The 26,917-nt window shown below is 34.7% G+C and overlaps 1 protein-coding gene and 1 long non-coding RNA gene across 2 annotated transcripts in view; one reads left to right on the plus strand and one right to left on the minus strand.

Moving 5' to 3' along the window:
• The window catches only part of LOC115352925, a 47,403-nt gene extending 35,569 nt beyond the window's left edge, over positions 1-11,834 (plus strand). Inside the window, exons 6-10 of the long non-coding RNA XR_003927332.2 lie at positions 1,591-1,771; positions 2,450-2,519; positions 4,267-4,357; positions 10,593-10,708; positions 11,435-11,834. This is a non-coding gene — a long non-coding RNA (uncharacterized LOC115352925). The remainder of the gene's footprint in view (positions 1-1,590; positions 1,772-2,449; positions 2,520-4,266; positions 4,358-10,592; positions 10,709-11,434) is intronic.
• SCFD1 (sec1 family domain containing 1) overlaps positions 1-26,917 on the minus strand; it is a 52,557-nt gene that overhangs the window by 1,713 nt on the left and 23,927 nt on the right. Inside the window, exons 15-23 of the mRNA XM_030041693.2 lie at positions 20,830-20,926; positions 16,948-17,018; positions 15,939-16,018; positions 15,301-15,363; positions 14,199-14,274; positions 12,337-12,390; positions 7,625-7,677; positions 4,879-4,912; positions 3,571-3,636 (exon numbers count right to left, since the gene is read on the minus strand). Coding sequence (XP_029897553.1) covers positions 3,571-3,636; positions 4,879-4,912; positions 7,625-7,677; positions 12,337-12,390; positions 14,199-14,274; positions 15,301-15,363; positions 15,939-16,018; positions 16,948-17,018; positions 20,830-20,926 — 594 coding nt within the window. The remainder of the gene's footprint in view (positions 1-3,570; positions 3,637-4,878; positions 4,913-7,624; positions 7,678-12,336; positions 12,391-14,198; positions 14,275-15,300; positions 15,364-15,938; positions 16,019-16,947; positions 17,019-20,829; positions 20,927-26,917) is intronic.

The raw sequence follows: 26,917 nt of genomic DNA on the forward strand, positions 1-26,917 counted from the left end.
AAGGGATTCTGAAACAGTTATGTTGATTTCAATTGGCTGTATGATAAACCTAGTTTGCAATTTAACTGCGTTTGCTTGATAGGCTACCAAAGTGCTATGTTAGCAGTTTGGAAGTGAAAATTAGTTTATTTCCAGTGTTGAGCTAATAATCCCATGGTTCCTCAAAGTTCAAGCATAGGCTTGAGAAATTTTTTGTGTTTTCCTGTATTAGTTAGGTAAAACTTACTTATTAAAGAGCAAAATAGGAACATAAGCCTTGACAAAATGATTTTGTTTCATATGTATTACCAATTGTGCCGTTTCAGCAGAAAGTAACAGAAGCAGATTTGAACAGTCCTTAGCTGGTGGTCACATGCTAACTGGGGAGATGGTAATCCTGGTTCAAGTCCTCACCTTTATTAATTTTGAGTGGTTTGTGGCAATAAGTGATTCTTGTCACTGAGCAGGATCTTGAGCTTGCATCTTCCCACTTTTCAGGCCAGTTTTTTTAATCTTGATGCCCGAACAGGTCTGGTTTTGGTCTAAACTGGTATTTTGAAAGATCCGCTTCAGTAGTGTGACTGAATAACATTTGTTTCTGCCTAGTACCCCCCAAATTTTAAACTATACAAATATTTGTGAAATGGGACTGTTGCCTTTCAGGCAGCTCTAAAATTCATTAACATACACTTCCAGTCTGTTGTATATATTCTTCTGAAAAAAGTAATTTTTAAAATGTGTATGCTTTTATTTAAAGTTAATTACTTAGTCCATTAAAACAAAGAGCTACATCTCCAAATAATTATTGGAGTCAAGTCGAAACTGTTTAACATCTAAAAAAACCCCAAACCTCAGTACTCTTCTGAAGTCCGGTGTTATTTAATGACTGAGAAACTTATGCTGGATTTACATTTCTTGTGATAAACGATAGGTAGATTGGAACAGATTATCAAGCAGTATTTTTCTAACCATCTACAAAAGAAAATTAAAGGACATGCTAAATTCTTTTGCACAAAACAGTATGCAAGTCTCCTCTTGGAGGCTCCCTATGGCTTGCAATTTTGATTACACATTTTCAGCATGTTGAACTGAACTTGGCCAATATATTTATTTTAAGGCACAATCTGCCTTACTGACATTGTAAATATTTGCTTTCTGACAATGTGAAATAGTCCATTCTAGTGCAGAACTGCTAATAATTGGATTTGAGGGTTCCTCTTAATTGTCCTACAGAAAAAACCCAGAATGTCAAAGCTGAATGAACATTGCTTCCTGTTTTAGAAAATTTTAAATACTTTCTCTGTGCTTTCCGAGGCAAACTGGCAAAACAGATAGTGCTTAGAAAAATAAAGCAGTGAATAAAAGCTTTGTGGTATCTGCTTGCAAGAACAGAGCTGTTGATTTTTCTCTTTTTATTCTGGAGGAAGACTGATTGAATATTAGAATAATTAATAAGCTACATCTGTTGAAACAACAGATGCTGGAAGTGTACCACATGGAAAAGCAAATTTTATTGGATAAGCCTGTAAGTCACCTGGGAGAGGCAGACAAGTCTCTGGGGGGTGGGAGGTGGAATTCAGGCTTTCATTGACCTTTCTTGTTTTTTTCAAGAGCGAGCAGCTAAATGGAATAAAGGTGAGGGAGGGAGTCTTCCCCCTTGGGGAGGTCATCTCCCACTGACTAAGCATGCAGTCTGAAGAAACATACAGCACCCTTCAGCTGTGACAACTGATGACGAAGAAACCTCTGTCCATGGGTTCCAGAAGAATAACTATGTCCAACTTCTGACTCTGTAAGATCTAACATTATTGTTCCTGCAGTTTTCTGCTCCTTCTGTCCTCTCCATCTGTCTACCAAATGACCTCCTGTTTGCCCTCTTATTCCTCATAAACTTCAGCTTCCTGTCACTTTGTATGAAGTGCTGAGTGTTTAACTTGTCCTTATACAAAGGCTCTGTGTATATACCTATAAGCATAGACAGCAAACCTCAGCTCTGTCAGTATGCAGCTACATATAGGAGAAATGTATTAGCCTCTAGGGGATTCAGTTTTATTTTAGTAGGAAGTAACAAATACACATCACTAATACACATGTTGCTGGGCATTCTTTCTGAATTGATATGGCACCTGAAGCGGCTTTGGGTAAACTAAGGAGCAAGCCAAAAGTTTGACAGTGCACTCTGCTCCAGGCAGATGCCCCAATGAATGCTATAATTAGTTATCCAGAATAGTGGAAAGTGCTAAGCTGAGCCTGAACAATTTCTTTGACTTACATTCCCCTTCCTCTCTATCCAGACCAGATCTGTTCCAAAATGGCTGCCTGTTGGGGGTGGGGGGAAACAACTCTGCACACACATTCTGACTTTACGTTCTTCAAGATTTAACTGGACATAAAACTCTCATGTACTTGTTATGTGGAAGAAGTGTTTTTCAGTGACTAATGCTCCATATTTATTCTTTTGTGTGAAAAGCCTCAATCCAGTCCACCACAGGACAGGACGATCGTACCATGAACAAGGTCGTGATCTGGAAGGAAGAATGGTATGCTGCTGCTCTTAAATAATTTATTACCTACTTCAAAATTTTATCAAGGTTCCTTTTGTCTTTTTTTTATGCCTGGAAAGTGCTTGAATCCCACACCCCTGCCTTCCAAGAACTGTAATGATGTAGTTACTTTTCTCCATCCACTGATTTTTGGTATACATGTGTTCTGCTAGGCTGGCCAGCTGGAACCAGAGAACTTAAATCTGTTACACCAGCATTACATAGTTGGTTATGTATTTTCTGCTTTGTGCATATGACACCTCTTATGATTTCTACACAGAATCAAATGATGCAGCATATCAAGAATAAGCTTCTGTTAACTCATTAGCAAAAACTTCTAAATGTGGATAAATAATAAATGCTCAGATATTGATGCTGATCTGATCTTTGCTTTGACAGATAGCATAGTATTTGCATTACATTGGCTTCTGAAACAACAGGCATTATGCTCAGGTAAGACTGTTGTAAAATAAAATACCGTTATCTGTAGGCCTTGTTTTGAACTGACTTCATGTTGTGAAGTTGCATATGAAAAGCACCATAGTATCTCTTCTGTGGTATTCATGAAAACTAGAGAATTCTGAGCAGTTCCTTACTTTCAAGGCTATGATATGCTACAGCTGCTTTATTTAGCAACAGCAAATGAAAACTAGTAACAGGACTCCAAAATAGTATGAACAGCCAAACTGACAGCATTTGATGTGTCGGTACAGAAGACAGGTTAATTCAGTTAGCTACATCTGCTGACAGTTTCCAACCATGTTAGTGTGTATGAAGACAAAATAAAGCAGAACGCAATTTATTTACTCAATTAAAAAGTGCAACATGAGCAAAAATACCAGAAACAGTAACTCTTTGTTGGTCTGAATTAATACTCCACATTTTCTACTGATTTCGTACATACTTTTTTCCCAGAGTCTGTATATGATAAGGATGTTAAGGCTAGTTTCATAGACTTAATCTTCTAAATACTAAATGTTACACAAACCCTGCTAAAACTGGTTTCTATCAGTAAGTTATGGACTACAACCGACAGAAGTGCACATACCTTTATGTAGTCAATAAGATTTTGATATTCAATATAGTTGCCTCCTCCAACTACAAACACTATTGCCTAAAAGGCAACACACATATAATCAGAGTACGCATTCAAATTCTTAACATTTCAGTGGTAAAATATATACCAAATCATTAAACCTACAGTAAAAATCATCCTAATCACACTGCAGTCTAATAAGAACTGGATACAGAATCACTAGCTTCCTGCCCTAAAGAAGATAACAGAAGAGTTTTTAGTAGGATGCAGAACAGCAAGCTGAGAGCTTTTAACATGTCACTATCTTCTACTAAGAAATATTTGAAACATATGCAGTTTCAACATGTTACTTCTTTGAGCAGAGATGTCTCCAGTGTCCATAGGAACAGTTAAAATATTTCCATGGATGCTTAAGAATTAATTTGGGACACAAATAAAATACTTCTGTTATAAAGGAATATACTTTTTCATTATTTTCCCCCCTCCCACTTACCACTGGTAATAATCTATAACATTACAGACCACCAGTATTTTCTGGGCTATGTTTAAAAGAGAACACTTAATGAATAGAAAAAGGAGACTTAAGAGTTGCATCATTTTTGTTAACGTTCACTATCCAAAATTGTTTGACTACACTATATGAATTTTATATAGACATTTTTGCTAGCCATATATATATATGACACCACGTCTATTTCTTTTGTTCAGGAGGATAATTAAGACATTTCAAAAGAAATCTGAGACATTTGTATATTGCCAAGGCAAAGATTTTGCTTATGAAACTTGCTAGCAAGATCAGGTAAGCAAGACTTTTACTATTTGCAAATACTTATGTTGAAAATTACTGAAAGTTACTGACATTAGTGTAAAATTACATTTGTTGTTTTGCTTTTTTCCTTTAATTGCAGAGACTGTTTAAATTACTGTCACTTAAATCAGTGGTCAACACTGCTGTTTAAAGCCAGGCAAAGGATTAAATCTAGAGAACATTCTAAAGATCTGGTATAAAAATGGGGGTTTTAAATTGCTGAGTACCCAATTATGATATTAATAAATCCCTGTAATTACCTCCAGAAGAATTTTCTAGATTTTTTTTTTCCTCCAGTATTAGTTAATGTTTGCATAGTCCTTTGAAGATAAAAAGACTTCTTCAGAATAACAGCTAATTATAATTAATACTAGGTATAATTAGTCTAAGTGGTTTTTGCAAACAAGACCTCTCGTTTTCTTAATTGTGATCATCAAAAATGACTGGTACTTCAGGATTTATTTTTTTTTTTAAACACATGAACATTGAAAAACAATTTCTATGTGACTTACCTCCTGGAATGGATTTTTGTTTCTTGGAACTGAGCTATAAAAAGAAACACAAACTACAATTTAAATTTTATTAGACATTAATATAAATATGCAAAATAAGTATCATGCACACATCATGTTTATGGAATACTATATAATATTAGACATATAAAATAGAACAATAATTGCCTTTCTGCATTCATTCTGTAAGTATTTTATTTAAATGATTTGTTATGGAAAATCATTCATTCCACAGGACTGAATACATGAGTAAACAGGAGTTTTACTTCATCAGTTTAAAGGTTGCTGTTTGAATCATAATCTTTATGTCAACACTTCTTTTCGAGCTTAAAAGCTCGAACTATAGTGCTGCTAGCTAGGAGCAAATACAACAAGTAAAAAATTTCATCAGTATTAGCACAGTTCATGACACTTACAAATCCTGCCTATTAGAATCTTAACTAGGTAAGCCAGTCAGTGTGCAGTGCCTGCATGTGTAGTTATTGATGCTTCAAAATCTCAAAAACTACTATAGGCAGCAGGAATGTGTTCTGCTGTCAGGTGTCACAGCAACAACATTAGGGTTAAAATGATTTAAGGAGGAAGATGTAAGTTACAGTTTGGCTGGTACAGACTCTTCCTCTCCATTTGAATACACAGTCCTAGCCACAGGGAAGTAGCAGGGAGAGGGGGAGAAACCTCTTTTCTTGCATCACCTTGCATCTTCAGGAGGAAGGGAAAAAGCAAAGAGAAAGCTCTGAAGGGTCAGTCTGCTCTCCTGCCCTTTGCTCACTACCTTCCTGCCCTGTACGGGCCTGCAGCCTCAGGTAGTCAAATACATCTTCTGTTCTAACACAGATTAAAAGCATTGCATTTTGCCCTTCAACTTACCTTTTGCCTTATTTCAAGAAGTTTTCTCTGAGTGACCAACAACAATTGACCCAACACGGAGTCCAGTGTACCAGAAAAATAGGTTTTGAGAGGGAACGGGTATCTCTAACATGTTGTTTTGATCTGGCATGAGTACTACAGACTGCCCATAAGTGGAACTGTGAAGCCCAATTCTCTCGTCGTTTGAATATGATATGACAAATCCACATACATTTTGTGTTATCCTTTCAGAGGGCAAGGCCTGTTTATACTTGATGTAGGCTTTACACGGGATATAAAGATACTGTTTTGTTAAGACTGAATTACAGTAATGTAGATCCTACTGTATTTAAAAAATAATAGATAGAAATGCCAGTATTTCTTAAAACAGGAGTATGTTAGAAAAAAATTAGTCACTTTTTAATATCATTCCATTAATTATACTAATTGATATTGTTATTTTAAACTAGTAATATTTTGTCAAGCCAGCCAAGGTATGGTTTTTTATCATCTACATAAATAGTTGAAGGGAGAATTAGAAGAAACCCTTATATAGCTATACTAGAGTTTTGTTGTCATGCTCAAATATGATTCAAGGAATATAACTTCAGTTTATGTACAAAACCCAAACAAAACCCCAAACTAGAAATTAAGTTTTTCCCTATGATGATGATTGTAGCTATACAGAATGGCACATTAATGAACTGGTGTAAATGCATATCTTTACATTGTTTAAAGCAATGTAAGAACTACATGGAGTGGGTAAAAATGCACATTTACATGAGAAAAACCCTTCGGCTTTAATAAAACAAATCTTTGTACTTCTGCACAAAATCCTCCAAAAATGCTATAAAAGCATAACAACACAATGAAAGTTGCAATTAAAATGAAACATAAAATACTGGCAATTTTCTTTTTTGATGCCTTGAAAATCTGCTTATCTTTGCAATTATATAGTCTGTAATAATACTTTCCAATGAAACATACACATTATCTGAAATCTGTTTCCTATTACTACTTATGCTGTCAGAAATATACTTTCCATGTTTCAAGACTAGAGGAAGCAGAGACAGATTTTAATGTAAATAACTAAAACCAATTCTGGACCTATTTTATCCATAGTCATCCTGTAATAAATCCCTGCAATTAAACAAGCTGATTGTTTTCCCACAGGTTTGGTGAAAATTATTTTTAGAAGGTATGTTAAAATTAAGTGTCTTCTCTGTTTCTAGGATATTAGAGGTGAGATTATCAGCCACAGTTATTGGTCAAAGATATAAAGCAAAAGATACAAATTTATAATCTTCTAGTGTAATTCCACTTCCTCTCTTTTATTGGCAAAATAAACTATATCCAACTCTCCCTTGACATGCACATGAATATAAAATGTGCACCTGCCTATACAAGAGCAAATGCAGTCAATTTTTTGTGATTTTTTTTTTTTGCAAGTTTATTAACAAATTACTAAGTAAGAGTTGTATTCAAATTAAAACGTTAACTGTTTAAAAAGTGATAAAGAAATTTTGGTGCACTATCCAATGACTTTTTAATTTAACAGTGAAAACCTACAAATTTTCAAAGAAATCAAGCAGTACACCTATAAAGAATTCTAACATTTATTATTGCTAAATATTAGTACACACTCCTGTGACTAAACCAATGTACGTGTTAGCAGCATGTTCAGTCACTGGAACAAAAGATATTTTTTTTTGCAGTTATAAAAATTTATCTGGTTGATCCACTTCCTGTTGTGAATTCTTTCAACAGCAACTGTTGTAACTTAGAATTAATGACTACAAGTAGTTAATTGTAGTAAGCAGGTAAAATAAAACCAGATTTCTTAAGTTAGCCTTTTCACAGGGTATGAGGAAAGAAGCAAAACTCATAGCAAACTCACCTGTCACTGCCTCGTAGCATCTTGGGGTCAAAATACCGGTAGTCATCTGTCTCCTATTAAAAACATATTTTTTATCTCAAAAGATTGGAATTTTGGCTTATGAATTTCTGCTTGTATCTATTACATTAAACATCATTCAAACCAATGTCGTTTTGCACTTAGCAGTCACATCTTTCAAAATTAATTGTGGTGTCTACTAATACTTACGGTATTTGTACATAACTGAACTAGTACAGAATAAACAACAGTGAGAGCGCTATGAAGGGTGCTATTGAGCTTTTTGTTTCTGGTTCATCTAAAATTGACTATTATACACTTTCCAAAAAATACATTGGTTGCATAATAAATCCCAATAGAAAGGCAGCAGGCAGAAAGAAAAATTAAGGTGCTACCAGCTTTAGAGGAACATCCAGGGTTAGTTATAAATGCTAAAATTTTCCAGGTTACAGAGATCTGCTATTGATTTAATATTATAAAACAAAACACTTCTATGGCAATGAATGCTAAATACAAGATAGATCAAAATCTGCTACTGTTATGTAACTTACCCTTTTCATTTCATGATTTATGACTACTATTAAACCAAAATTAAGCTCTTGAAGAAATGAGTTCCACAAGAATTTGACAAGTCTGACTGTCTAAACTATACAAAAAAAAAAATGTTCTTCACACAAAACACTGAGGCACTTCCAATATTTTTATTGGCAACAAGCAGGATTTTTGCCAATTATTACGGATGAAAAACAAAACTTCTTAGTAACAACTTCTGACAACTACTTGGCTTTCTTCTGCTTCTATACTACATTTTCATCCAGGTACTGTGAAGTTTAGTTTGTGGATAAACTGCGTGCAGGACTACAGTTGATTTCATCTGGGTGCTTACATGCAAAATCCCTGTGTTTTGATGATTCTGTAGAGCAGAAATAATTCTTCTTGAGCAGTAGCCATTTTCTGGGGAGTGTATTGGAGCTCACAAAGCATAACTACCTCTAATACTACAAAATATTTAGCATACGTGTGGTGGTTACACACAGAGAAAATAAATCTACTTGATATTAAGGACTTACATGTAATTATATAAAATACATGTCTCATTCTCAAGTTTAGTTTTTTAAAAAATTTAATTTAGATCTAATTTCACACTGAAGCCCTGTAAAATGCTTTTATATGCTCCACCAGGAATTTCAACTGCATTTGTAAGGGCTGCCAGCTTTATGATTTTGGCAGCCTTGTACATAAAGGTAGTGTAGTAGTGACTTTGAAGTAATGAGAGAGCTGGGAAAGGATAGATATTGCTACTGAAACTGAGAGGTATTTGAGAAACCTTTAACTTGCATAAAGAGCTGCAGCTTCCCCGCTTGTTAGAATGAATTACAGATCAATGCCAGAACTAAAAATCAGAGTTAAAAAAACAGTATTACAAACATTGCCTCCTGAATGTGTTACTGCTGTGTTTTTTCACTGTGGGCTTGTGTAAGTAGACACACAAAAAGTGGTAAAGTAATAGAAATGTGATAAGCTAGTTTATTTTTTTTGTTGTTTTAAATACACCATTCCTGCTGAAATCAGTTCTGAGGGTGCAGGGAAAGACACCCTACTACATTTTGTTTACTTTAAGAAATAGCTAGTCTGCCAATAAAAACAACTGTATAGCAGTTTCCTTAGACACAACTGAATCTGTGACTTCCTAAGCAATTCCAGACTAAAATTCATACTTTTGAAATTATAAACTGAATTTTCAAGATTTCAAATTAAAATGGAAAAAGACCCATGGAAATATGCTTGACTTTCAGCCTGTATTGGTTTTCTGCAGAAGCTAACATGACTAGTTTGGATTAAGGAAGTCCTCCATTTTTACAATTTTTTTTGTTGTAATGCATGAAAGGTAATCATACAGTATATCCCAAGCCTGAAAGATAATATATTCACTGAAAGGGATGATATTAACCAAAATACAGTTCCATTCACAAATAACTTACCTACCCCTTAAGTGAATACAAATGCACATACGATATTGACAGAGGCTAAAGCCCTTTGGGACTTTGTCATATAAAGGTTTACTTATCAAAGATAAGAATCAAAGCATTTTGTGGAAGATACTTAAAAGAATCTCGGTAATTCTGTAGTAAGTGGTGGTCAATTTCACAACTATGGGTTAAAATTTATGTATACTTGACAATACGATTTTTTTTTTTTTTTTGTTAGGAGGATTTAAGGTTTTAATCAATCTCTATTTAGCAATACCAAAACAAAGCAACTATGTTTTAGATTTATGAAAAGAACATTCCTTTATGAAAACATAATCCCAAAAAGCAATTGCTTAAAAACCTGCTTCAACCAATAAATGTTAATACTATATAAAAAAACCAAGTAACTGATTCCTTTAAGGTCATCCATGAAAGTTTCTGAGTAAGTATTTCAAGAAAAAGTGTAACTATAGTTAAAAAATCTAGACAAATTAAAAAAAATTACAGGATGGTATTATTGCCCATAAGAACTGTTCTATCTGTTCCTGCTTTCGAAAAACTTGGAAAGCACAGGTGTAGACTCATTTGTGCTTCCTGGTAGCTGTGAAACAAAAGAAGCAGCAGGGACAAGTAATACACAAAGTGATTTACAGATAACCCTACTGAGCTTTGCACAGCATATCATTATAAATAGGTTTAAAATTGCAACTGACAGTAATATTTGTGAATGTTGGCAATACAAGTTGTATATTTCATATATTTACTTTATTGTTGCATATTATACTTAGAAAATAATTTATTTACATTCTTTGTAATAATTGTTTGACTTCTCAATCTGTTCTAATTTTGCATTACAACTTTTATCTGTATGTACATTTCATACAGTGATCACTGTAGTTAGTAAGATTCAATTAATTATAAAGGAAATTTTTTTCTATTTTGTAAAAAAAAAAATAAAATCTTAAGCTTTTTTTCCTCCTCCCTTTGTATTTTGCCTGCAGTGCAAAAAATTCTGGGAAATAGAAAAGGACCTCAAACATCAGAAGATGAACAGAGGCCACAGTGGTGTATTTCTACACATTGACCTTTTCCAGCTACAATTTCATTTCTGTTGATGGTACAGCAAGTCTAAACATATTCCAGAATGACTCTCTGGCTTGCTTCTGTTAGCTGAAACTTACTCAAAAAGTTGCTGTCAAATTTCCTGCAGGTTAGCAGAATCATTCTTTAGGGCTTGCCTGGTGTCTTATGACTTGAAAAGTAGGACCCCCTGTTTTGGGCCATGAATACCAGTCTCTGACATGGCAATGAAACATGAAGCTGCTGTCTGACTGGCTCAATCTCTGCTTTTTAAAGTGAGAAGATCAATGTTTTCTTCAAATTATCAAAGTGATTGTGGCTGTTTTCTACTAAGTGAACTGTAACAATATCACATCAGCAAAACCCCCCCCTGTGACTTGCACGCTTTTCCAAATCAATTCCTAAACTTGTAGCCTGAGAAAGCTAGTGTTTATTTAAGAAAAAGTGTTTTCTTTTTTCACCTGCTTGTAAGTTATCTGTAGTTTTTAATTTTGGATTTCTGTATTAAGTGTTCTGAGTGACCTCTACTGGTTGACTAGATAAAAGTAGCTCCGTACCTCTTTTCTAGGTCTTGCAAATAGGGACTACAATCCACTGCCACTGAAAACAAGTGTCAATTTCTTTGTTTGTTAAGAGAGAGTGAATTTTCTTCTAACAATCATGACAATATATTATCTATGAAATACAGTTTAAGAAAAGACAGGATTACTTGCATGTTGATCATTTTCATATTTTACCATTATTTATCTCCCTTTACATATAGTTAATACCTGAAGTTGAAAGTGGACTAAGAAGAAAGTTTTAAACCTACTAACCAGTGTGAAATATTACAATTGCATCTCTGACACTGATGTCATTAAAACAGGACAACTGATACAATGTGGCAAACATATTAAAGCTTTCTAAATTACTTTTAACAGGTGATTTTTTCAGAACAAGTTTGTGCACAGGATGGTTTTATGTAAGAGTTCTGAAGGAATGAAGTACATAGTAAGAAAAGACTGCTTTGACTATACACTACGTATAAAAAGGGCTATTTTTAGCTGTAAATTCTAGCAAATGTCTTGACTATCTAGCTAACATTTAAGCGTTTCAAAAGTTTGTAACTTATGTAAGTCTGAGCAAATTTCACAGAAACAAGGGGAAAAGAGGACTTTTCTGACAGAAAATGAACTCTGATTGCAAACTGAAAGACTGCATAAGTACTAAATATTTTCGTCTGAATAGTAAAGCTTTAAAGATGTGGGAAACAAAATTTTCTTTAACATACCTCTCTGTAATTACTTCGCTTCTGAAACTGCGCTCTTGAAAAAAAAAAAAAAAATCCCCTTGACGCAAAGAAAATTTCGGCCCACGGTTCAACTTTTAGAAATTTCGGAGCAGCAGAAACTCAGTATAACACAAGAGTAACAGAAGCTCAGAATTGGAAAAAAAACCCTCAAAAACATTAGTTCCAATGAGACACAATAAATAGTCATTATTTAGAAACTATTTTTATGCAAAAATTCTTATGAAATAGTTATGAAAATGGATCTATTCTTGAGATACAACATGATTAGATTTAACTGCATTACCATGAAAAAAAATAGCCATGGCATATTACATCTCACAGCCTCAAGATTTCATTTGTTCCACCTATCTCCATCTGAAGGCATTTATACTCACGGGGTTTGACTTCATCTCCATAAGGTTGTCCAATATACGTGTGACTGGTAGATTCTGTAAAACATAATGTGAAATTAATGGAATGCTGAAATGCTTACTAAGAATTATTCACAGGCATGCTATTATTTACAGAATAGTTTACAGAGCATTTGAAATACTACTTTAAATGCAAACACCTGAGGAGCATCTAGCTAGAGGATGAACAGAAATTGTAAAAAGAAGTGTGAAGACAAGAACAGAGTTGTATTTAGGTATTAGCAATATATGCAGACATGTGATGATGTATGCATTCTTATTAAAAAAATACTTTGCAGTTTAAGGAAAGAATTTTAAAGCTGAAGATGAGAATTAAGGGTGTGATTCTAAAAAAGAACTAATGTTGTCAAAGAAATGGGCAAGAAAAGCGATCCTGGCAACAAATGTTTGGATGAACTGGAAAGGAATAAACTGTGAGATTCAAGATGACTTTTCCTTATTTAAGATGGGAAATGTTAGCTTGGACAAAGGATCTGAAGTATTAAACAGTCAAACCACTTTAGTTATAATAAACTGAGGGAGAGTTTACATAGCAACAGAATTGGAAATGTGTCTTGTTGACAGAATATATCAAAAAAGGACATTCCAAAAGATGATCTACAAATAACACTGAAAAATGCTTAGTAAAAACCCAATGTAAATCCCCAAATGACTGAATGAGGAATAAAAAGTTAACTTTAATAGAAATACCACAGACCTACATCAGGCTAAAAAATATGAGGAAGAACAGTATTTTATTTGGCTACCCCAAAACACCTGGAGAAGGAATTAAAAGCCAGAAAAAAATATCCTGAAAACATTGGCATTGTAGCTTCTTACTCACTCAGAACCAAAACAAAGCTAGTCATTTTGTCAAGAATGCTACTAACTTTTTAAAGCCAGACGTTAGAAGAAATGACAAAATGTTTAATTCAAGAAGAATAGGAAGTCTTATTTAGAATAAAATTATTATTTATTGTTACAAGTAACAGTTTAGCTGAATATCTCTCTATAAAATACAATATACAGGCAAGCTGCATATTTATAACAGTCTTCTCAACTATATTTCATGACATGCCACCGATTTGTAACTGTGCAATGCGACTTATCATATCTAGTCATAGTGAAATTCCCGCAGAATAAATTTCATTGACTTCCCTACAAAAGCCATGGGCACAATCTTTTAAAACCTTTATGTGATAGCTGACATTTTTCATGCATTAATTATGTGTATAATAGGATGACTAAACAAACAACAGCTATGGTAAGATTAACTATGTCAAAAAGATGCATCTTTAATTAGAGGTAAGATTTCATTTTATTTAGTTCTGATATGCTGTATTTCTAAGTTAAATTCTGATTCTTCCACTAAGAATTATAATACGATGAATGATCTTATTCTTAGAAATCTTGATGTAAAAATATTACAGAATTAAGATTTTTAACAGTAAATACTTATTTATTGCCACCTGATGAAAGTGCATTTTGGAGAAAATAATGTGTCCTCTACAGGCAAGCAGGGTTCTGGGAACCAGAATTCAAAATTTCAGCTACAACGAGTTATACAACCAGTGTGTCTTTTTTTTGTTGTTTGTTTTCTTTTGGGGGGTGTACATTGGAATCTAATTGCTTACAAATGGAGGTATTAAAAGAAAATTTGAACATTATTCGTTACTTCTCTAAAAACCAGAAGCTACAAAGTGATAGATCTATCCACCAGCAGAGGTTGATGTTTGTTTTTTACTGTACAACTAATTTTATTAATATAACAGAGGTACTGAAAGTTGTTTTTCTAAGTGTTGACAATGCTCATGTGATATTTTTTTTTAATTGGTTTTTAAACTTACTTGTTGCTTCAGTACCAAGTTCTTCACACCTTCCATTACAAACTGTGATCCTGTATTCATAACACGTGAAAACAGACTGAAAAACAAAATAAAGACGACGTGTAAGATTCTTAAGTTCCATGCTGACATCCAATTCCCATTAATGTTAATGGGACTTAAGTATCAAGTCATTCAATTTGTCATGAAATATATTCTTGAAACCACACGGCAACCAGGTATATGGGAATACACCTATAATCTAGCAGTTAGATCCTCACCTATCACAATAGGAGTCTTGAATTCTAGTCTTTAATCCATTGAACAGTTTGTTTTACAACTTCAGTAATGCAAGGATTTGAGTGCTCCTTTCAAGTGGGTGTCCTAATCACCAGAGTTAACAGAGATGCTCAGTGTCTCCAACCAACCAAACAGTAATTTTTCTAAGTGCGACAGCACTGGAATTCTCTCTAACCATACTGCGCCACAGTTTCCTTATGACAGTGTCAGTGCATTCCTGAAAGTAAAGTTGGTAATGAGGATTCAAATCCTCTCAAGCACGGGAGCACCCAAGTCCCATATCCTGTATCCTGTATGGGATATATGTACCCTTAGCCCAGTCATTATCTTTTCTTTTCATGTCTTGAAATAAATAATTACACCTTTCAACAAGCAGACAGATACCCAGTCCAGGACATCCTAATGAAAAAGCAGTGTGTTCTTGCATCCCTGACAGTCTCCAAGCCCTGGAGAGAACCAGTTTTGAATACACAGGGCTGTTCTTATCTTCTGCCATTGATTAAATAAGGTTCAAAATGATGGCTGTCATAGATCCATTTCCTGGTGCCGAATTCTTCTCCTGTGAGAGTACATTTAATGTGCAGGTGCAGATATCACTATATTAAGTTACTCTGTGGATTTAGTCACAGATGCTTTTATTTTCTTGTGTGTAAGTCCTATGCATTGTTAAGGGGAGATGAGTGCTTGTAATTGTCTGTAACTTAAAACTTTTTACAAATAGAGAAATGTTTTATTCTGGGCCTTGTATAGCACTAATCACACTTACAGTACTACTAAAGGAGGTTAAAAGAACCCAAAGGCTTACAGAAAATAATCAGAAGCATACCCCAAAGGTTTAGGTGTAGTGTTTCCATAGCTGGTTGGAGCTGAAGCCATCTTAGTGAAAGCCCTGTGAAAGCAAGGATAGAAATCAAATGCTTATCTCATGGCACATACTGCTGTAGAATGTTCCACTCTGGTCATGTAAAAATGAAAAAACTTCTGCTTCTCAAACTCTTTCAGGAAGTAACTATTTATTACATGCACCCCACTTGTCTAGAAAGACAATAGTTAAGGAACTGTAAGGAATTAGATTTTATACTTAAAAGACAAAGAGTTTATTTTGATACCACATAAAACTAGAATAACTGAAAGGCAGCATGGCCCTCTGGTATGAACCAAAAAAATTTGGAGTCTGAGCTAGCACAACTTTTCATTTAATTCAGTAAGTTGTTTCTGTCTTGGATGATTAAGTACACTATTATGTGTCATGTTCAATAGTGTTCTGGCATTACTGGAGTTTAGTTTTAAAATAAGATTTGCATGTATTACCATAACAGTGACAGCAAAAAATTATGCCAGAGTAAATGTTTAAGGATAATTTACGATGTATGAGAAGTAACACATAATTCTTTGGTAACAATGCTGAGTTCTGTAAAATTACCCAGTTATAGCCTCACGTAGGAAAAAAAAGAAATTACTTACTTCCATTGTTTTATGTAGCTCAAAGGAGCAAGATTACAACCTGCATCCGTCAATGCTTTTTTATACTGCTCCAAATCAATCTGAAATTATGAAGTGGAGAATTGCAAAAGGTTGAAACTACTCTTAACTCTCTTTATGCGCAAAGACAAGATATCCTTATCTAAATATTAAATAAGCAGTGTAAAGTTATAGCATTAACCAAAGTTAAGAAGTAATTATGAGTCTTAATCCCATTTCCTACCAACTATGAAAACAGAACTTAAAATGCAATTTGCTATAAGCAGCTCTCATTAAACTGAACAGTATTTGTGGAATTAAATCCTGTGCACTTTCAGATATGGGAACAGTCTTTTATATCAGCATCTTTAAAAAACCTATCAGAATAGTGGTTTCTGTAAAATGTCACAACAGCAAATAATAAAAATGAAGAGGAGTTAATATACATTTATGACAATACTTTCTTTTTGCCTAACCCAACGTATTTTTTCTACCACATAATGTTTCTACAGTATAATAAAAATCTTCCTTGAAATTAATCATCATAAGTTCAAAAGAAATAGTAAGAAACAGTTTCCCAAATTATTCAGATATTGGCACAAGAAGCATTTCTCCTTTATTCATCTGCTAGTCAACTGACCCAATTATGCTTGAATATACAAGGATAGAGTGAAGAGAGTCATATTAATATTTTGTTTTATCTGATTCTATTGAGCAGTAGAGCAGAATAATAGAAAGCATGCCAAGATGTGTCTTGCAGTAACTCTGAACTAAATATTTCAAAAGATAATCTTCCTTCTTACTACTCATTCATATCCTTTGAAATGGTGGCTAAAGCTTTGTGAGCAGATTCCCTGATAATACTACAAAATTTATTTGAAGTTTTAATATTTCCTGGGCATTTCATACGTCGCTTCAAAGAGAAGTAGAAATACCTATTCAGTGCTGAAAAGATACAGAAAAATCCTGTGTGGTAGAATTTGGTGTTGAAAGCTGTAAAGAACATACATACCTCTGAAGGTGCCTGAGCTGAGCTTATGTAATAGATAAGAAATAATCGCATTTTGTCTTCTGGAGTTCCCGCTGCAGTGAAAAAAAGAAAAAAAAAATTAGAAAACTACAATTGTAAATACGCTGCTATGTTAATTGCTCTTTAGTAATAATATATATGTACATTCAGACCTTCAGTTATGACAATAATTGTTATCTATTACCATGGCTGCCTTCAGTGTATAAAATGATAGACATTTAGCACTTTTATTAAAAGTTGGGTTAGACTGGCTCACTGTTTCTGAAAGTTTACTTACACTTCCCCCTTTTGCTTGTAGTGAATATTAATCTTCAAATAACATATCAAAAAAGTTATGTAGTGGCATTATGTCTTATTTTATGCAGGGATTAGCAGGGAGTAGATCCATGAAAGAGAAGACTAAAGAAAATTCACAAAAGTAAAAGCTACAACACATTATTTAGCTCTACAATTTGTTTATGCAGCCCGATGGTTGACTGTACTGAAACACTTGAGAGCTGCAAAAGCACTTACGTGAACTTTTGGTCAGGAACAAAATCCTGAACTTCCAACTTGGCTTCAGGAAGGATTTCACTTCCTGAATCATCTTTTGTCATACCACTCATTAGAAAAAAAACCACTGCTACAAATTCTTGGGAAGCATTATCAATGGCAATCAAAATTTATCTCTGCCAGATTAAAACAATGATGTGGCCAACCCTGTGTTACTTGGACTATAACCTACTACAACAGATTTGGAATGCCATCTACTTTTTTCTAAAAGACAATCACTATTAGTAAAGACCATAGTGTCAAATGAAGATTTCAGAAGTATAGCTTCTCAAAACATTTCAAATTTGTAATCCAATACTTCGTTAAAAAAGCTTGCTACCTTTAGATATAGTACAACATTTTATAAAAAGGCACTTTCCTGTACTTGCGGGTAAGAAAAAAGAATTTTTTCTGGGTTTTTGTTTTGTGTCCCCCTCCCCCCGGAATGTGGATCATGTCAGCAGGGGATCATCTAATCTAATCTGCAATTTTTGTTTATATGTGAGCATGTATTTAGCTTGGCAGAAGTTAAGAATAAGCGCTGTCATAATGATCATTTATGACCTGGTACAATTTTTTCTGCGAAATAAGTTTTATTAACCTTTACTAAATACCAGTAAACCAGAAGATCCAAGAACTGAAGAAACGTTGTACTATCTATCTAAACCAAAAGCCAGCTTTCAAGGCAGACATCCACTTGGAGTTCATTTGGGTAAAAAAAAACCACTTTAAACATTCTAAATATACAGTGTAACTGACTTTGGTTTCTGTAACTGACTTGAAAACTTGTTTCCAGCTTGACAGTTTATAGCTTGTTTCAGTAGTTTGCTGATCACCAAGTTTCAGTTTCAACTGGAATACACTGGCACTCAATATTATATTATTTCCCTCGCTGGGCCTATTTACTGTGTCTACGAAACTAGAAGGTTTGTGCTCACAAGAGTGTAAGTGATATTTTGTCTTACTAAAAGATAATAAATTTTTTAAAAAATCTGATTGTATTGTGTACACTTTACTAAATCTTAGGAAAACCACTTTGTTTGGCAAAAGTACTTTACTCTTGACTTACTACTGATGTAAATCATAGCTGTGATAAACAGCTATAAAGCCCAGGTCAGTTGCCTGTAAAATGTTCAGTATTTTTTTCTAGGCTATGCTCTGTGACAGCATAGAGTGGGGGAGTGCTAAGCGTTCTGAACAAAACTTACCTTCCTAAACCTAGAACAGAACAATTTTATTTTCCACTCAAAAACCAGCAGGCAGCCTTTAGGGCTACTGATTAACTACTAGAGGAAAGCAAAATCAGTAACTCTCATTTTATCACCACTCTTGGATATAATATCCACTGAACTGGGAGACAGCTAATAGCGCTGAGTGGTAGATTAGTACAACATAGTAAGAAATGGGAGGCTGAAGCCTGAACCTGTTAATTGGTCAAGTCTAAGTGTTTTTGGGAAGACCTCTGCAGATATCATTGTCCACAAGACAAGTATCCCCACAGATAATGCAAACAAATCGTTTACCACTAAAAGCATTGGAAGACTTGATGCATCATTCCTTCAAAATGTTTTCTGCTGGTATTTCTCAGTGAAACACACAACAGGAAGCTGGCCAGTTTTACAATATAGCATGCCCGGAAATACTTTTGTTACGCAAACTTATCTTAAACCCAGGGAATGCATAGGAAATGCTAATGTGCTACTGTGAACACCTGAATATTTAGCTTATGAAGGAAAACTCCAGCTTGGAAATCTAATCTTTCTCCTGTGTAAAACCCAAGAACTTTGCTAATAGGAATGCTGACATGATACATCAGGCTTGGAAAACAATTTGCTTGATACTGCTATCTAAAAACGCATTGAAAATGTGGATTCAGGTAAAAAGTAATTGACCTGGTAGGAAATACTAGCAAGCATAATAATTTCTGTTTTCATATCTAAGTTCACACAAACATAAAAGCTGAAATCAAAATAGTACATGAACAGTTAATTCTGAACATGGAAAAAGACTAGTTTGTATTGAGGCTGAATAGAAGTACAGATTACACATATTCTTATTAGCTTCATATTAACAAAGATAGCCTGTACTGAATTACAGATTGATGCCTGACATCAGATTTCCTGAAAGTCTGTTAGTTTCTAGACCTGATCCAATATGGGATCTGTAAAATTTTAGCTCAGACTTCTACTAACCATATACTATTTCTTCTACTACCTTTTGATTCTATAGCACAGACACTAATAAAAGATTTTTTTAAAAATTTCGGCAGGATTTATATATACTTTTTCTATAAATATGAATCATTATACAAACTCTAAGCAGACATTATGTCCAGTATGTAGCTACAAGACTACACATATAAGCATGCAGTAACAAAACATTGTCTTAAAGAGCATACTGGGAAAAGAGCAGGAACCCTGGGTCTGTAAATGCTTGAGGTTTGCCAATATACTTGCCAATACGCAGACAGGCCAGTGGTCATAACTTAAGTTTTACAATCTTGCTCTGCAGGTTATTTTGTTCCAGCCAACTGGTATCAGATCATATTGAAATCTGTCAGAGGGTTGTGACATACCTCAGGCTGTCAGAGGCTGAAATGAGAGTTGATGCTATGATACTATGAAAAGCTGAGAACCCATTCTGGACTCAGCCTTCTACAGAAAGACCTGTAGTGACTACTGCTAACAGAGACTCTGAGTATCACCCAGTGTGTAAAGCTTTGTTATGCATGAACCATGTATGAAACAGAAACTGGGATGCATTGCTCTCACAGTGATGAAAACAGACATTCTACAGCTGGGTCAATGCATGCAAAACTTCAGACAAGTCTCTCAGTGAACTGGCCAATTTATGTCTTGTTTCCCTTCTCCCATCCATTTTTTTTCCCTCACACAAGCAAGAGCTACCTACATTACAACCCCTCGATCTAACCAAATTCTATGAAATGCCCTTTATCATTCTGTGAGGTCTGTATGTGTTATAAAACATGCAGTAGGATTTTAAAGAATCAGTATTGTTCAGACCACACACAATTCCATGCTCTACTAATAAACACTGGAGAAGTACAAGAGTTAAAATATTTTGACCTTCAGAAACAAGGAGTTAGGAAAGGATTTTAGGGGATCTTCAAAAGTTGCCAATATTTTGCATATTACTCAACCAAAATACTAAACTCTCTAGACTGCTACTAAAAATCAATAAAAAGCTGTTTTCTTTACAAGTATTGCACAGGCTGCACATAAGCTCTTTACCAATGCCCTGAAGACTCAGCAGGTACAGATTTATTGTATATCTTAACAAATTTTATACCGAGTTCAGATTTAAAGTACTTACCATCTGGGTCAGAAATCATGTCCAGAAGTGATTTATCCAGAGTGGATTTGCTCATTATTTTTTCCTCATATTCAAAATACACATCCAGCTTTCGACTCTGTTTAAAAGTAAGCATTAGGGTTAACATCTATAACACTGTGAAAGAGTATTTATTTCCTCTTTAAAAAGGTATATAGATTTAGTTATCTAGACTGTTTTTAAAAATTTATTTTAAAATAAATTTTCAGTAAAAATAACTAAAGCTGTAATATGCTTTTATTAACTCCCAGAAAACTGATGGTTATGTAATTCTCATATTAAAAGTGAAAATGCAAGTTAAGTAAGGGATGTCTGACATGCATATATTAAACCAGAAGAGGAGCTTTTGTTTTCAACTATGGTTCTGCCATAGCTGAAAACTACATGCCATCATACATAGTGTTATGCTGTAATAGGAAAAAATAATGGTCAAGTGAATATTATGTCAAATTTACGCTAAACCTCAAGTCTCTCAGTCAAGAAGGCAATTACTCAATGCAGATAAATGTGGGAAATTCCTAAATATGATAAGGCATCATCCCAGAGAAAAGTCGGCAACTGCCAACTTGAGCTAGTACTGAAGTAACTACCTCAGATCAAAAGCTTGCAAAAATTCATTCACACCAAGGATGGAGAAGACTTCATAATTAGATTATCTTGCTAACACTGGAAAAGAAGTCTCTCATTATACAATGACACATGTAGATGAAATTGTGAAAACCATTTTTTGGGGAGAATGGCACAGGGACTGCACAAAATTAATGAGGCACAAGCTTTATGGAAGACATCACATGGCCATGCAACTAATGACTGCATTGCAATACATCTGCACCAATACCCAAGCTTTGCACTTCTCGACCATCAGATCATGAACTTACTATCTAAAGACAGACAAATGCATTCCAAAACTTACTTAAAAAACTTCTGTTACATCCCAGATCATTATGAGCATTTGAACATTAAAATGTAGCATCACAACAAATGTTACAACTACTCAGCTTACAAAACCTTAATACCTGGTAACTAACTAAATCCTGGTGTTTGGACACATTCAGCTATGTATTGGCTCAAAGAGGAGGCTGGCAGAGTGGATCTCCATCTTGTTGCCTTGGAAGTATTTCAGCTCCACATCATACCCATTGGGAGACTGAAACGATATTGCCAGAGTGAGGCAAGAGCCACTGGGGCTTTTCTTGGGTTAAGAGATTCAGGAAATTTTGCCTGACAATGCCAAGGCATGCAAAAGTGCTATGGCACCTTCTAACCCAGTGCAGTGGTGGTTTTAACAACAGCAACGTAAAAACTTCCTAAGTCTGGTTTTCACATGTTTTTGAATTCTACTAAAATTATTCCTGAGATCACAAATAAGGAAATGGAATTTTGAAAACCAGTTATTTCACCGCCACCCCAAAAATAGGAAGAAAAAAAGGTACTTCTCTAGCCTAAGGTTATTAGGATATTTCACCTTTTGAGTATTGTAAGTTCATCAAAAAAAGAGTTGGAGATGAGAATACAAAATAAAAGAAGAAGAGGTACGTCACAAGAATATTTTAATATTGAAAGCCTTTGGCAATCAGTTTATGATGCAGTTAGCTATATAACACTTGCACTTCTCATTCACCATCTACTGAACTCATTGAGAGGAGCAGTTGCTTGCAGAACAGCAACTTAACTTAAAGCATTTGTGGAAGATTGCAATTACAGCTTAGAAAGTAAATTACCACAAAGAGTGCTCAAAAAATGACCACTTGCTACTTTCAGGGGCAGAAGGATGTCTTCTGCTGTTTGTCATAGCGACTACAACTACATATAAGGTGTATGAAGTGACCAAAAAAACCCAAAAGGGCTAGAGCTTCTTTCAAGCTATATTTACCTTGAGCTCATGTCAGAAGAGTAGTCACAGCCAAATTTTGGTAGTTAAGCTACTGTAAAACCTTGGATTAATCTTGTATTTAGCCAAAGTTAAAGGGATTATCAGTGGTTATGTTACACTAGTTTACAGTCTGAATAGAACTGAACTACCAGCCTTTTTCCAAGTCCTTACTTCAGATGCAATTTGGTATCCAGCACATCAGACATGTTCTGTGACTTAATTCTACAGCATCTTGGAGACTATCTGTGTTATAGTTTCCTTAATTCTCTCTAGAGAGATAAAACTATTGCAAAGAAACTACTACAATTTTTCTAGTCTATTACATTCGCTTGTTTTTTGTATTTTAACTACATTTGTATCTCCTTATATGGAGCTAAATTCAATGTTTTTAAGTTTAAAATATTTTTCCCAGACAAAAGGCATCCAACAAACAAAGGATTGTCTTGAAATGTGGAAACTTAATCCTATTAAGATAAATATATTATTGTTGAATTTGGCAATGCCCATATTATCTTAGCTGGTGATCTGTTTAAGACAAATTTATTCAGATGGCATGTAAAAATGTACAACATAAAAAAAAGATTCATTAATTCATTATATTTGTCTACAGATCAACTTTTAAATAAGATTATTTAATTCAAACATGAGATACTTTCAATTGTAAGAACAGATTTACAGTTGTTAACTTACTTGGAGCACAAACTAGATAAAATTCTTCTCAACCACGTGCAACTTTATGACTCTTTGACTAAGACTGCTGAGCAAAACAGACTAACCGCAGCAAAGAAAACTCACTGGTTGCATATACTTGCTATACTTTGAGCCTAAACTGAAACATTAATGGTACATGTACATTCACCCTCTTAAAAAATTTTGGACAATTACTTTTCAAGTGTGAACTTGACACTCTTTGAGAAAAAAAAGAAACCCAAACTGAAAATCCTAAAACTCCAGGTCTTTTACTTCTATCCACAATACGGACATCAAAGGTAAGCAGCAATGTAAAATTTTTGAGACTCTTTTTGATGCAACAAAAGCACGAACTAAAGAGATGGATCAATATGGTGAGTCTATTCAGCTGCTTCTTCGCTAGATAACTAACGAAGGCCACTAGCAAAGATGTGAATTGGGGCAATATTTTTCTAATACTAGTTCACTAGGAATTAGATGGACATCTCTTAAAATTTAATACAGATTACTGAATACCCTTAAACACTACTAGTTACCTTTTCACAGATTTCCCAGATATGTCACATCAATGAGACAGTTACTTGCTGAAGAGCCAGCTTGTCTAAGAAGTGCTGATAAGAAGCAGATGTCCCATTTAATTTAAGTAAGTACAATTTTCCTCACTCAATTGCAAACTCACAGACAAGACAAGAGGAAAAGCTGGGGAATAGGAGCTAAACAATCCTGTAGATTCATAAAAGAAGACAGCAAAGAAGAGGTTCTTATGGGTGCTAAACTGGCAAGCAAGGTGAAGAAAAATAATAATAAAAACAATAATAAAATCAAGATGCATTTACAGTTATTCCCTTTCTGCCGCCTGCTCTTGATTTCCTAGTATGGTATCTTGTTCTACAACAACCTCATTCAGGAGACCTTTCTAGCTGCCAATTCAGGGACAAGACCTGTATTGCAGTCAAAGTGCTACACTTCAGCTTGCTTTGTCTTTTTTTTTTTTAAATATATTTGTGAAATCTTTCAACTTAGTATCTTTAGAAACAGGCTGTTTGTAAGCCAAAACAAATTTGGGAAATTTGGGAAAATTTTAGGGAATTTTAGGGAAAATTACTGAAGTGCATGGGAGTCTCTCCCTGAGGACTGTACTTCAAGATGAACACAAAATTCCTTCTTTTTTAAGCAGAAAAGTGGACGCAGGACCCATTGAAATCTCTTAGAGGGTCATTTTTGTAAGGACTTGTTGGAGACTCTCCTATCCTCTTTACAGTACAAAGGCTCTTCCTTTTAGAGAGAGAGAGAGAGAACATGCAGAAGAAGAGAAAAGAAATTTTCTAAGAATTTATTGGGAGGAATTTCTCAAAGATACTGACAGAAAGCAACCAGAAATAACAGCCCCCAGAATGAGTGAGGTTGGTCGGGTAATTATAGTGTGCTCCTATCAAGAGGAAGAGAAACTCTGGGAGAAGGCTGAAAGTGGCAGCTACAGCCAGTTCCCTTCGACTGAACTGCACAGAATGATGCCAGAAAGGTCACTGTAACTGAACTCAGAAAAAGCTGTTGTTTACTGGAAAGTCACTCAATTATCAGTTCTCAACTACAGAAAAACAGCCTGGACCACTGTACACACATTTCACAAACACATACCACTTCTGTTCATACGGTAAGACAAAAATGTAACCTCATTTAAAACAGAGTAGTTAAAACAGTGGAATTCCTTTACAAAACATGAATTTGATAATTTGAAAGGCTATTGGAAATCCCAATAATGGAGTCAATCAAAGTATCAGGCCTTCAGATCAAGTAAAATGGGACATACATGATAAAAAAACTATGTAGGAATTAAAAAATAAAACCTTAAACCAAACAAGTGTAAGTAATCTATGACAGATAATAATTCACCTAAGTCTGCCACTTAAATTCCTGTGTATAGAATTCTAGCATGTTATCTAATCTATCCCCCTCTCCAATGAATCATTTTAGAAAAGTGTATGTGTACACCTTTTTATATGCTATGATTTAACATTCTTCAGTAATCCTAGTATTCATATTAGAATGACATGCAAAGATAAGCATTACTTGAAGCTCTAAAGCAGTTAGAAAGATACATAGAATTCTAGTCCTAAATCTGTTATTTGTGGGGTACAGTCCTTCAGTCACCAGCTTCATCAGAGAAAAACAATCAATGCAAAACAAGCATGCATTTGTTCTAAGCACTGACAATAAATACTTGATGGTTCACTTAGTGAAAAAAGTGATGCATTCTTTCCATTATTTCACTAAACACTTAGATATGCCAGAAAACTGCCAGGACCCCTGAGTATGTGATTAATTTCTGGTTTCCTCTTGCTGTGTCTTAGAAAATGATCCAAGAAAATGTGGAAAGCAGCTGTAAACTGAACACTAAAATATGACCACAAGAAAAATTAAATTCGCTTAGTGTATCTAAAGCAGGTGTCGTAGCATTCCTTGCACTGATTCTCATATATGTAGTGAAGAAAAATGCTCTAATACTTCATGTAACAAAAAACCATAATGGACAATGCAAACAGTCTATTTTAAAGTACAAATGTGCCTCCAGATTATTTTAAAAGTGAAAATACAGTAACCTGAAGAAGAGCATGGTGTCTCACTAGCTCCTCATGACCAGGCACGTGCCAAAAAAATTCTCTTTTACCCTAATCTGGTTTAATTATTTAACTGTATAAAAAAACCTATTAACCACAGCCTCATGGTGCCATCAGAATGTCTTTAAAAAGTACTGGCTGAGATATTGGCCTTTTTGAAGGTATTTTTGAGAAATCCATTAGGTATCATATCATCCTGCATGTTAAAATTCCACAGCTCCAGAAAGAAAGATACTTTTTGTAACACTGGAGAGTGAAAAGAAGGGGGAAAATGGACAGGACAAAGCAGTTGGAAGAAACTTTACATTCATTCAGTGAAATGGTTTTAACGTAGGTAAATTCCAACAGAAAAGTATGTGCTTCTCCATTAGTTTGAGTTTAAGATATTTTCCTAAATATCTGGGGGATGAAGGAAGTTATTCATTCTAAATTAAAAGATGATACAGATGCACATATCATTGATATATTGAAGAAACTGCATGCCCATTTGTCTCACAATCTTCTTTGACAGCTGTACAATAAGAAGGTAAGGAGCCTGAGCACTGCGCAATACCAGAATTAAGAATCATTTATGGAGAAATGGATCACCACTCCCCTGGGAACTCTCTAATAGCAGGCTCCCTGTCAGAGGAAAGAGCCTAAGGGCTAGTAGAGTGCTATAGCAGAGGGACCCTAAGGTAATCCCTTCCACCTCGAAGTAAGAGAGGACTGTGTCACTATCACCTAATGGAGAACGAACAAGCGCATCTGACTCCAGTCCATTGCCAAGAGGACACTGGCAATCAAAACTGATGTTATTGCCATTCCACATCCTGCTCTGAAACCTGGCATCTGTCCAACAAATAATATATAAACTACTACTGCTGTAGGCCTGCCATTTCTGTCTCAG

Source organism: Aquila chrysaetos, chromosome 2 (genome assembly GCF_900496995.4).
Source record: "Aquila chrysaetos chrysaetos chromosome 2, bAquChr1.4, whole genome shotgun sequence".
Taxonomy (NCBI): Eukaryota; Metazoa; Chordata; class Aves; order Accipitriformes; family Accipitridae; genus Aquila; species Aquila chrysaetos.